The following is a 13,369-nucleotide window of genomic DNA, read 5'->3' on the forward strand; positions in this document are numbered from 1 at the left end:
TTTTACATATGAGTGTACTTGTATAGACCCTGCAAGACTGAGATCATTTAATACTCAGAACACAAGTGAAAAGAATTTGCAACTTGAAAGCTCTACATCTTATCTTTAGTTAAAACAGCATTTCATCTGACATTAGCACAAATTATTTCCAAAGTCCATGAAAGATTGGATTTTGAGGAGGGAGAGGGCTTAGACCTGATAGTAAAGATAAGCAAACCTGTTCATTTTTATCTGGAAGTGAAACGCTCATTTTTACATCAGCTTTCATTCTTCGCAGCAAGTAGGGGTTTATGGCGTCCCGTAACACACAGGCACATTTGTATGCAGTTTTTACCTGAGAAAGGAGGAAAAAGGTGTATTTTGGTTCTCGATATTAATTTTAGCAACAAGCACAATTCTATAATTAATAATAGGAAAATCCTAATAAAATGAGATGGTTTATGATTTGTGTGGATCTGCAGTTACATATTCAACATAACATGAACTGCAATAAAATTCATGTTAGCAACAATAACACTAAGTAAGTAAGTCTTCCACAGATACCGCTAATTTATCTCTCCTAATTTTGTGGACCAAAAATTGGAGATTAATTGGAGACCAGAAATTAGATAATTCTTTTAGAAAGCAATCCAAGTGAGTATAAACTTGCACAGAACCAACATCCCCATGAAAAACTGCTAATACATACACTGAAGATCAAAAAAGAAGCCTGCAGCAATGGTGGTTACTAGACAATAAGTGAAGATTAGTGCCCGCTTGAGACTATTAAAAAAAAAAAAAAAAATCGGTACAAGAAAATCCCCATGATCACAGAAACTAAAGGTCACTCTGGTCTTAAATGGAGCATATGGTTCTATAATGGGTAATGGATGCGTGAGATGGGTATTAACTGTACATAATGGCTAAAAATACCTTCATTTCTCTTAAAGTAAAACAAAGAATATAATAAATTATTGATATGTAAAAAACAAATTGGCTGTCCAATTTAGTAAATTACTAAGCTTTAGACAAGGGAAGTACTTAAACTCAAAAAGAAAATAAAATGCTAGAAATGTATATGTGCAAAACATTACAAAGGATACTTAAAAGAATACAAATTTATTAGCATTTATATGAAACTTAGTTTTGCCAATTATTATGCAATTTATCTATCAGCTAATTTGAAAAATGCTTTAAGGAGTCATGAATGCTGAGAACCACAACTATAAAGATTAATAGACATACTTATTCCAAATAATATTCCAAATAATTTTTGCTTTCAAAATGAAACAGTTTATTGATTTTCAGACTTCCAATACCTACTTTAGCTTTTTTAAATTAAAAACAGTTTTCAGTTTGGATTTAAGGATTCCTCTATTGCATAATTTGCCGAAGCTTGGTATCAAACAGGAAAGTTCTATTTAAATACATCAAAAGATGAGATCAGTCACCTCCCACCCCAATTTGCTTATTTACTTTATATCAAAGAATACTTCTAATGATTTAAACTTTAGGGCTTTTGATAAGAAAACCTTGTGTATAAGCTATACCCCTGTATAAATGAAATGATCTCATTTAGTTGAACAGTTCTTTTCACACATGCAGCAGTAAAACACACATGCAACTTTTGGGTTAGTGTCTAGAACATACAGGATGAAGTACATTTAAAAGTCGGTTTAGAAACAACATAACAGTTTCCTTCAAGCAAAGTGATATTTTTGATGCATTTACCTGGACAGGAGAGGCATTGGAATATCCTCCCATGGTTATTGGAACAGAAAATTGCTCCATGAACACAGGTAGTGTTCCCAGTTTCCCTGGGAATACAAAGTCAAAGAGGGACCAAAGCTCCTTTAAGTTATTTTGCATAGGGGAACCAGACAAGATGATGCGATGGGGTGTGCGGAACTATTAATAAAAAACACAAAATCAAAAGAAAGTTATTTTCATGGTATAACCTGCCTCCTGCCTCAGAGGATATTCAATTTCATCATCAATGAATTCTCATTTTAAAATATGTGGCCTCATATTCCCAAAATAAGCAGCTTTCTGCAATATACTGTCCAGAAACTGTTAGCAGAAAATGAACACCAACAATCTGACATTTATCCCTAATGGTAAATTACTACAAAATTTAAGGTTTCTCATTTTTTTTCTCTATTATACTTCTGTAAATTAACTGATGGAAACTCAGTAAAAATGTTAAGTAAATTAAACAGTCAAATACAGACCACAGTGATTTATGCTTTTATTGTTTATTAATGGTTAAACATGCTTTTTTATGATAAAGTGATACAGGCTATTAGATTTTGGAACCTCCCCCCAGAGCGTTTAAAGTCTTTATTTTTTATAAAGTACCTGCTTGCATGCAAGTGTGACTGCAGCATTTGGATTTCGGATTTTGTGACCCTCATCCAGAATCACATAATGCCAGTCATAACTGTGGATGTTATCCTGCATCAGTCGAATGTATGAATAAGATGTAATTAAAATTCCATGGCATGAGGCAATTTCATGAATTAGTTTCACCTAAAAGCAAAAGGTGCACATTGTCAGTAACAGTGAGACAGAAAACTCAGAGCTCCTGAACTATAGGTTTGCTGTCCAATGTATGTTCAAAAAGTTTTGAAAAAGCAGATATATAATTTATTTTGCAAAGAAAATAAGCATAGGCAAGATTTTGATTTATCTGATTCTTAGCTCATCTGCAGCAGTATGAAGCACTTAAACGCTGTGTTATAACAGATCAGAATCGGACCTGAAGCCTGGTCAGAAGGAAACAAGTGGGGTTTTTTTGTGTGGTTTTTTTTTGTGGGTTCCCCCAACCACCCCAAGGGCAATGTCTGAAAAAACCCAAACATTAAATTTATTCAAACTAACTGGTTTCTTCAAGTCCTTCTATATTCCCCTCACAAACCCAGCTTTTTGTACTGCATGCAAGATCTAGAACATTAGAAGATAAACAAGAGAAAAACTGAAAAAAACAATCACAAAAATCTGTTTGGTTAATCCTAAATTCCGTCCAACCTTTCTCATTAACAGGATTAATGTATTTGTCATTAATCTTCAAATTTTGTGCTTCTCTTATAAGCTATATCCTTCCCCCAAGTTTTTACTAGTCTTTAGAGCTGTAAATTTTGTAGGGCAGGGACAGTCTATACCACCTTCCACAGCATTCACTGTATTCAAGACTCATCTTTCTTGCATTTATCTTCCACATATAAATCTAGAAGACTTAAACAGAAGATGATGGACTGACACACAATTCTGGAGGAAACAAACATACCCAATGTAAAAGGAAAAAAAGTAAAACCACCACAGAATTTGCTAAAGGAAAGACAAACTCCTTGTTACTAGAAGTGCCTTGAAGAAAAACAAAACCAACAAAACCAAAAAGGGAAAAATCCATCTCGAAGACTCAAACGGCATTGGAAGTCCATGATTTCTTATTGTAAAATTTCTTATTCAGACAAACCGCAAGATTCAAAAAGCTCTTCTGCGCTTAACTGCTCAAGAATTTCTACTTTCTGATTATAATCTCCTGATAAAACCATGACACATTATTTAATGTTGACATGATTCTCAAGAAAGTATGTAACCTTTAGAACAATTTGTGTTACAGAGTAGGATTTCTAGGCAGGTGTGGACATCCAAAGCTTAATTCTACCTGGTACATTGCCCACAGTCTGCAACAGTGTCCTAGAGTCTCAGCAATGGCATATCATAGAGTATTTTAGACATCTTTACCCAAACACTTAAGACAAATCATCTCGGGTGATTTCAAATTAAAAGCTTGTGAAATATGTAACCTCTTCTAGTTTTTGCAATTAATAGGGTATGTCTGCAATTAGCCTGACTTACAGAATGTTACACTGTTGTCATTAAAAGATGTTTTGTGAAAGTGCTGCTGTTATTATGGAGGCTCAAGAGACCAATCCCTCCTAGAGGGCAAACAGTGGACTAGTAGAAAACAACAGCCATAAATCACATTGTCAGGTAGCAGAGAGAAAAGAAGTGAAACACAGGCACATGAAGGCCATTCACTGTAAACACACCACGGCAGAATCCTAGTCAGAATTTACTGAACCTGTAATTAATTAAAATTTCCTTCAAGCTAAATTTTTAATAAACAAGGATTTGTGCTGACAATGAAGAAATACAACAACACAATTTTATCAGCTCAGACTACAACACTTATTAACTCTCATTTTACTACATTGGGTACTTTCTCAGAGGTTGCCTTTGCTTTAGTTGCAGCTCTTGGAATAATTTTAAAGATTTTAACACATGGTCATGGGTTTAATATTGGATACACACTGTTTTGAGGCTGTGGCATTTCAGAATTTATCCTATTTTTATGATGTATTCTTTAATTCACAATTCCTGTTTGGTTAGATTCAGGCATGTTTAATCCACCCGCCCCTCAGGAAATACACTTCAATGAAATATTTCAGGGCATGCACTGTTAAACTAAAAAAACCCCAAAACCAAGCCCCCAAAAAACAAAGGAACCCCCAAAAATCTGCTTGAGCGACAAATTCTACTAATGCCAAAACATTACACAGCAGTTATCTTGCTTGGACATTCTGAACTCTGGCCGTTAAAAGATGGTAATGAATAGAGGAACATGCAAGTAGATCAAGTAATTCTGATCTTGTAGTTCTGTTCAGCACAGTATTTCAAGCCTTTACAATTAAAGGACAGTATTTTCTCCTGACTTAGGGTGAGAAGTTGATTGTGTTGCCCTGTCTTCACTAGGACACATGCAATGTACAAAGACTGGAAGATATTTGACAAGCACCATTTCTTAAAGCTAAAACATTTTTTGATTTATTCTAGGGACACACCACTAAGCAAATGTTTTTTTCCTGTTGGTACCTCACTGTAGCTACAAGGTTGTTTCTGAAGCTCCAAAAACACAACAATTTTTTTGACTGATGCTTACAGAAATAAGGTTTACCTTTTTTAGCGTAATTTTTTAAAAACTATGTAAGAGCACCTGAACTCTTCTATAATATTATGTATTCAAAATGGTAATTTTCTTAAACAGAAATATGTTTGTTAAGACTGAACTTAAAGAACTAGACTAGTGATAACCTTGAGATTCTTTAAACATTCAGATACCTTTAAGGTAAGTGTGAATTTAGAGATAATATCTAGTCACTTACACAACCATATATCACTAGTGAATCAAAAATGCATTCTTCAGCAGGCTTATCACTATCTCATAACCAACCATTAAGCCCAGAGATACATAAATTCAACCTACAAAGCCTCTTTATTATTTCCCTGCCCCCAACAAAACAATCTAAATGGCACAATGAAGAGGCTTTAAAAGAACACATTACAATGTTTAATAATGTAAAAGTTGCAATAAAAAGAGCTAAAGCACTTACTACATATTTAACAAGAATGCTACTTCTTGTGGCACAATACTAAGTTTATCTAAGTTTGGTCCTTAACTCAGAAATAAAGCCTTTGGCTAAAATAGAGGTTCCATACGCAGTCATGCCAGTAACTGTACCCTCTGCAGCTTATTTTCTTTTCACGTAGATTGTGTACTCTGTGATTGTAGAAGGTCTAAAATCTTCAGTGTGCAAGTCATCTTCAAATAGATGGTTTCACAGGTGCATGCATCATTAACTGGCAATTGCTGTCAAGGGCTGCATTGTGTGACCAGAATAAGGGAATGTAAAGTTATGGCTTTACAAATGGTATGTGATTACCACCAGAAAGAATTGTTAAGCTAAGTGATACCCGTTCTGAAGATCAAGAAATTAAAAGTTCAGCCTTGATCTTAAAAAAAAATACAGCCTCCTTCCATATGTGATATGGTAAACCAAGATAACCAAAGTTCATGTCTCCTTTTACATTCTAGGATTTATAAATGCTCATGTGCCATCAGAAGTTTTGAAAGAGCCTTCTTTGTACTGCAGGCTTTTTTCCCTACACTTACAAAGCTTTCTTCCCCTTATCTTCTGTTCTATACCATAAATAAAACAGTACTTATGATACACTACATTAGATTTACTTCTTTATTTTCTCTCAAGCTTAGAGGTCTCAGAGCACTTGATATTTACCAGTCACTTTAAGCTACATCAGATTTGAGTATAAACCACAGTAGGAGGTTAATAGCATAAGACAGCACCACAGGACATATTTAACCACAAATGCTGTACCTTGTTCAAACTGAAAGCTGACTTTACAGGGGAAGACTACTACTTAAATCTGTTTCTCCCTACTGCTTCCAACTTAAGCACATTTATCATCATAGAAGAACCAAATTATCTTCTGTGATCACAAATAATAATTAAAAAAAGCACGTTTTATACTTCATCCAAAAGCCTGAAACTAGCTCTGAAGTCTTGGAAACTTACCCAACTTGTTATTGTGTCTTCCTTCCATCGTGTAAAATACCTATCTGCCTTCCCTTGTGGATAGCTGAAGGCCTTTAAACTATTAGTCATATTTCAAGGGGTGAAACTGGAACTTTACACTTCTTTACTGACAAAATTGTCTACCATTGTTATTTCAGCAAAGGAATAAAGCAGTCTCACTTTTGAAGCACCACATATGCTAAAAACGTACAAAAATACTATAGCAGCAGAGATATCTAAGCAGGATGTCTCAATGACTTGCATGAAACAGGTTGATCAGATTTGCAGCCAATCTGGTGCTCACAATTCAAGCTGTTATTTCATACTATTATTGGGGAAAATCCTAAAGTTGCTTGCAAAGGAAACCAAAATGGACTGGGAAGAGAAGATATGCCAAAGTAATGGTTGGTGCGCCTTTCACTTACCACACTGTTCAAAAGCCCTTTTGTAACACTAAAAGAAGTGTCACTAATGGAAAAGATGTGAAAGGTGTTGCCTAGTATCAACTTATGACAAAACAATCTGAACAGACGTCTTCCCCACTCTTCACTGTCAAGGAAATACTTCTGTGGATGAGTCTAAAGAACTGGGAGACAAGATCTTGCATTGATGCTTGGGTACCTTAGAAGGTGCAACAGAAGATACCTATTCATAAAAGCATATAATTTCACCAGTGCTGAAAGGTTTAATATTTGCTAATATTTCACGATTCCTGACAATGTTGTGGTAATAACTACATAGATCCATCTCACCTAAAAGATCAACTTAAGTTTTATCAAATGAAACTTCAGCTGTTGTCTCTTTCTGCTATGAAATACTGTCTTGCCTTACAGACACCTGCCATGGCTTAATTCTTTTCCTCCACAACTCTCCTTCATTAGTTTTAAGATTAATCTTTCTCTGTTCCTTAGAAATCATTTGTCCCTTTTTCACAGGCCTGTGCAGAACAAGCTGCAATACCATGTTTTACCATGAACAACCTGCTGGCCAACTACTACAGGATAACGCATTCCTCCAAACCCATTAAGATCTCCACTGTCTCATGTTCAGTTAATATGGGGGACGGTTATGTTCTTCCATCAGTCCAGACCATTCTAACTTCTTTTAGCCCAGAGGCTGAAGTGACCTTTCTCACTTCAAAGCAGATAACAATGTTCAGTTCCCCAATTCTGTCTCCTGGCAAGTTAGCTGTCCAGCACAAAACTCTTCTCATTTACTACATGATAAACCGTGATATACTAATGGAACAACAGGTAAATCCTGAAATTGTCAGTTTAATTCGAAAAAGGTCAGTGCAGCACTGAGACCACAGGTGCACAGCGACGTGGCTTTTGGCCACGTAAAATTACTCTCAATCAAAGAACAAACATATGTTCTTACACATTCTAACCACAATTTCTTATTTAAGTTTATGCCTTATGCCAGAGCATAAAGCCAGAATGGTCCCTGGATGAGTATTAGAAAGTTAACATACGCAAAAGCAGTCTCGTGTAATGCCATACGTTATCAGAAGATGGAATTCTCACGAGATCAGATCAGCACTAACGTATTCATAGAAAGAATGTATCTTGAAAAGTAATTCTAGACAGGAGTAAATCACCTGGCCTGTATTTTATGTGATATCTTTTCAGTGTACAAGTGTTATTTATGCTAATAAATTAGTAGTAAACTTTTCTTGCAAGTATAAAGACAACTTGCCAGTCTGTCAAGTGCATTAATTAACAAATACCCCAAAATAAGTACACACAGTTTAATTTAGGAAGATGTGAGCATGTTATTGAGGTCAACAGGCTTTTAGGACTTGAAAACAGTATACACCAAGTTAATTGAAAACAGAAAGCTATTAGCACATTACAGCATGCTACTCCCTTTTTGCTATGTACTCTAACTGCATCAATTACCTCAGAATACGTCTAATTAAGTGCAATTAAGCACCATATCATTTCAATGTTATTACAATAAATTCAATAAATAGAATTGAACAAAAAGAATTCTTTCTCTAGAAAGAGAAATTTAAAAATGCTTTGCTGAATCCTGAAAATCCATTTAAGCGTCTGAAATATGAGGCCAAGGGAAAACAAAAATCTAAGTTTTCCTTGTTGTGTTCCTGCAAGTTACCAAGGATTGAAGCTTCAGACAAGTTAGGCTTGTTAACTTAAGAAATAAGAACATGCATATTAAGAGACTGGCCCAGAAAATTAAAAGACAGAAATGGCACAGTTTGAAGAAAAGAAAACCAAAGTAACACTGTCATTAAAGAAAATGAGACTAGGTGATACCAACTGACATACTGACCAACTGAAGAGAAATTGCCTGTGGAAGCAAAACTTATTTAATATCAGACCAATGACATACTGATGCACAGAAGTGCAAGGAAAGAATTCACCAGTACTAGAAGCATATAACTGGTGTACAAGCAGTATAGTCATAAACTTCTAGCATGGACTACAGTAGAAGCAAAGCTCAAGCAAGAAACCTGTTACTATGTTTAATTTGTTCAGGTAATGCTAGTCTATATCATAATATAAATGTACTCTGTGTCATCCCCTTTTTTTCCAGTTCCTTAACAAATCTATACAAGGCAGTGAACTTTTGGTTCTTCTAAAACAACCAGAGAAAGAGCACAAGCTTGCACAGAAACATTCAGGAACAGGGGATTTTCTTTTTCTTGCTAGCACAAAAACAAAAGAAAAATAAGAGAAGCTTCTGGAATTACAACATGGATGCAACCATTACCTTTTTGTTGGTATAAGAACCAGTTTCATGGAGAATGGCAACTCTGAATGGAGGCCACCAAGTGTGGAATTCTTTTACCCACTGATGCATCACAGTAGCTGGACAAACAATCACTGTTGGACCCAATCCCTGGTACCTAAAATAAAAGCATTCAAGAAAAAAACCCCTTTAACATGAAATAAATACTCAATATTAAGTGGCTCATTAAAATACATACATATTAAAATGACACACTTTATAGTTCAAGTGGAATATGAGTGCTATGGAAATTAACTGGCACTTTGTTCTTCTGGAAGTCTGTTTTTTAAAGGAAGATGAAGGGGGTACTGCTGTAAGAACCTATCCACTGAACAGTTAATGGATGCATATATCAAGATAAACACAGAAATAGAAAAGCTCCAAACAATAAGGCATAAGGGAACTTCCTCCTGTAGTAATACAAATCAGGTTTACTGCTGTTTCTATAAGAGAAAAGAAATCATTAACAAACAACTATTTTATTACTTCTATTAAAAAAAATGTGTAGCTAGAGTCTTACAAATGGACTTACACAGGTGTTCTGCTTCATGTTGGTAATATACTGTACTATTATCACCACAGTTTACAGATAAGACAAGGACTCCAAAGCAGCAGTATATCTCGTCCATAGAAGTTGAGGTTTGAGCTGGGCTTAAACTGTCTCTTAAGTTTCTTATTCATAATCATATGATTGTTTCTGAGAATTATGGGGGGTATTTGAAACAGTCTTTCTGTATATTAAGTTCAGAGCTACTATTAAGGTTAAGAAGAGAAAAAATTCTCACACAACGGCCAAACAAGAAATATTACCATCACAAGCAAATACCAACAATCCTATAGGAAACATCCTAAGTAGTATATACTAGTGACTAACTAGTGCCTATTTTTCAAATACATTTGCTCTTTAAAAAACAGAAGAAAATGACTCTGCAAAAAAGGCAATAGCTACAGTTACCACATCTGTGTCTCTCCAGCTATGTTATTCAAGTGGTAAGAAATAAGCAATTCAAAAGATCACATTATACACATGTAATCTTGAATGCAGAGCAATAAAGAAGGATTTCCCACACAGCAGCAATACCCTGTTTTAAAAAAACCAAACTGTTAATGTCTTCAGAAACTGCTGACATTAAGAAATAATATTCTTTATTAAAAGCTTATACATATGCAGAATAACAACCTGGATGTTGCTTATCTCTTTCATTATGAAAAAATATTATGTAACAACCTTACATAGTCTAATTAAAAAACTTCCAGCAATCCAAGGGGAAGTTAGATGTTGGAGATGCAAAAACTAGCTTCAAGTATGCTACAAATCCATATAACCACTGGTACTGCTCTTAAAAATATCTGTAGCAAAAAAGCCAACTTTCCCAGAACATATTAGTTTCTCATTCTTCATGGGTAGCAACAAATTACCTGTTTATTCCCCTGGTCTGTATCAAGCTCACACGGTGGGTTTATTCGGGTTTTTTTCCCCCCTCAGCTTACACAAGGGGTTCACACTTCCTTTGATCAATTTTCAGAAAATCCATTCCCCCTCCACTCGGTTGTGTGAAACCTCTTCTGTGTCTAGCCTGGCTCTAACCACTTTCCACTAATCAACATTTTATTCTCCTCTTGAGAGCTTTTATTTATTTTTATAAAAGAGTCGTCTACCTTCAAGTCTCTGCTGTTTCACAAAACTAAACAAACCATGCACTTCTGCTTGCAACACTTAGGAGGCATCCTTCATTCTCCTAATCACTGCAACAGATTGGCTCTGCTGCCCATCCAATTTATGTTTGTTTTCCTTGAACAAAAGGTAACACTATTAACATTCCAAACCAAAGTCTTACTGGTACCTTGTACTAGGATACTAATCCTTCCCTGTTGCTACCTCAAATATATTGTCATAATCTATTCTGTCCCTTTTCCACAGTAGCATTGTACTAGTAGCTTATGGTCAGTATCACATATCATCAGTATACTCAAATATCTTTCTTCTTCTGTTGCTTCTGGTTTATAAAAATCCAAATTCACAGCAAGTATCCTTTATTAGTTCTTATTTAATTGGATGTGATTAGATTTGCAAATAAGAAGTATTCCTGCAAATTACTACCAAGAAAAAGGAAGCTGTAGTCATACTATATTTATAATCTTTAAGTACTCAAAAAATCAGCAGATGAAAACATGTTGCATTATAACCAACTCTACTGCCAAGCACTGGCAAATCATGCCTTCAAAATGAAACTGAAATGACAACTAAATCCTAATGAAAATAAAACAACAAGGCAGCAGGCGCAATACAAATTTTCTAGGGCAATGGATTTTTATTTACTAAGTACCATGGAAATTAATCTCTCTGCCACTCATAGTAGAAATTGAGCCTTAATGTTTAACATGTACAATTGTATCTCAATATCTTGAAGAGCACATATGAGTAAATAATCAGTGTATAAACCTTATGTCAGAGTTTCTCATCTGACCTCTCAAATAAATGAAGCAAAGTCTGCAGTGAAAGGTAACATCTTTGTTAAATTAATATATTTGGAGACAGGCAAATTTGTGGACCCTCAAGCCCTTCAACAGGTTTCAACAACAGATTTCAACCTAGTAGCAGATTTCTAGCCTGTAGGCTAGAGATGGGTTACTTGAAGTTGGCTGCTGCTTTGTTTTTTCTTGTGAAGGGACCATTGGTCTGAAAGCTGTTGCTTGTTCCCACTCTCTCAACTTAACAAGAGACCTTTCCCCCCTACTTGCTTCCCCTACACCATCCACCATAGCTGCAACACTTCTACTGATACCTCACATGACATTTGGCTTTCCCCAGATGTATGGCTCAATAACTGTTAAAAGTGAGACAACATTTTAATTTTTGTAATAGTTATATTCCATGTAACAAGTAGTTCCTTACTTCAGCTAGTCTTCAGGCTCCTTCAAACATCAGAAAAACACTGAAATCAGAAGCAGTTTACAAAAGGAAATTTCTACTCATCTTATTTTAAAGAATACTTTTGCAGAAAATTTCACTGATAGAAAGTAAAGCTGAATATTTTGAATATCAACAAAAGTGACCCTATTGTCTTACTACATGAGTGTCTCTAAACACAACAATCTTTGTAATTCTGCACAGGAATGACAGTATTATCTCCATTTTACAGAAGGCCAGCTGAGGCTGGGAAAGCCCGCAGTGCCAGATTCATACAGCAGTATGCTAGCTCCATCTACACATCAAGGTAATGAGATATGACCTAGGCTGGAAGGTATTTAAACATGCTGACAACACAACTATGTTCACTCTTAATGCTTGCTTCTCAGCCAGACTGACCAGGGGATCTTCTGCTTACTAGACTATATGGTTTTCAGATATTAGCTAGCTAGCTGGAGTTACTGCCTTCCTAGTTCAGAGTGTAGAGGGGGAAAATACTTGGCTATGTAAAGATCAAGTTGTTTACACCACCTGCCTCACAGCACACAAGCAAAACCAGAGCGTCACCAAAAAGTTAAACCTTGTTTGCTCCCATGGAATTACTATCATGATGGACTTAATGACATACACCAGCCAAAAAATGAAACTGAAGACATTATTTTGCATGCAGCTTAGGTGTGTGGTTGTCTTTTGGCCTTTTCAAAGTTTCATTGTAGTCTCACTGCAGTATTCTAGGACTCAAGCTGTTAATTGTGTAACAATGTCAGGAGACGTGGCTGAAGGATTTCCACCAACTCCGTGGTCCTCCAACTGGGGCAGGCAATATACCTACACAAATTAATCTGAACAGTAGCATCCTTAAATCAGGCAGCCATATCAAAGTAAATCAACTGGCCTGAGTAATGGAGGACCTGGAGTTTTTTATATAAAGGCTACAGTAGGAAGCAACTAGAGAAGAAAGTAGTATTTTCTCTTTAAAGCACTATTTTACAATTCATGTACTTACTGAACAGAATCTAAATATGCCTCTATATGAGGTTAATTATTTTTGTTTAGTACAGTACTATGATATTTGCTTAATTGCGTGTAGTAATTTACATCAGGTACACAGGCAAACAGAGCTAGAAAAATCAAGTATTATTCACACATGCTTTTGTAAATCCAAGGACACCAACAAGAATGTTTTCCGGTAATTTCACCTATGAAGAAGGAATTTTAAAGCATTGTTCAGTAACCAAAAAAGCATAAAAGATCTTGTAAGAAAAGCCGGTCACTAACATAGTTTTGAAAAAGCAACAATAGCAAAAAAAGTAGATGGAGATTCCTCTGCATAAGTTACTGTTTTTAC

General features: G+C 35.4%; 1 protein-coding gene across 1 annotated transcript in view; it reads right to left on the reverse strand.

Annotated features, from left to right (window-relative positions):
* ERCC6 (ERCC excision repair 6, chromatin remodeling factor) overlaps positions 1-13,369 on the reverse strand; it is a gene marked incomplete at both ends in the record, with an annotated part of 45,910 nt that overhangs the window by 10,901 nt on the left and 21,640 nt on the right. Inside the window, 4 exon segments of the mRNA XM_082002464.1 lie at positions 218-334; positions 1,711-1,887; positions 2,338-2,508; positions 9,093-9,221. Coding sequence (XP_081858590.1) covers positions 218-334; positions 1,711-1,887; positions 2,338-2,508; positions 9,093-9,221 — 594 coding nt within the window.

This window comes from Phaethon aethereus (genome assembly GCF_964289735.1).
Source record: "Phaethon aethereus genome assembly, chromosome: 7".
In the NCBI taxonomy this organism is placed as follows: domain Eukaryota; kingdom Metazoa; phylum Chordata; class Aves; order Phaethontiformes; family Phaethontidae; genus Phaethon; species Phaethon aethereus.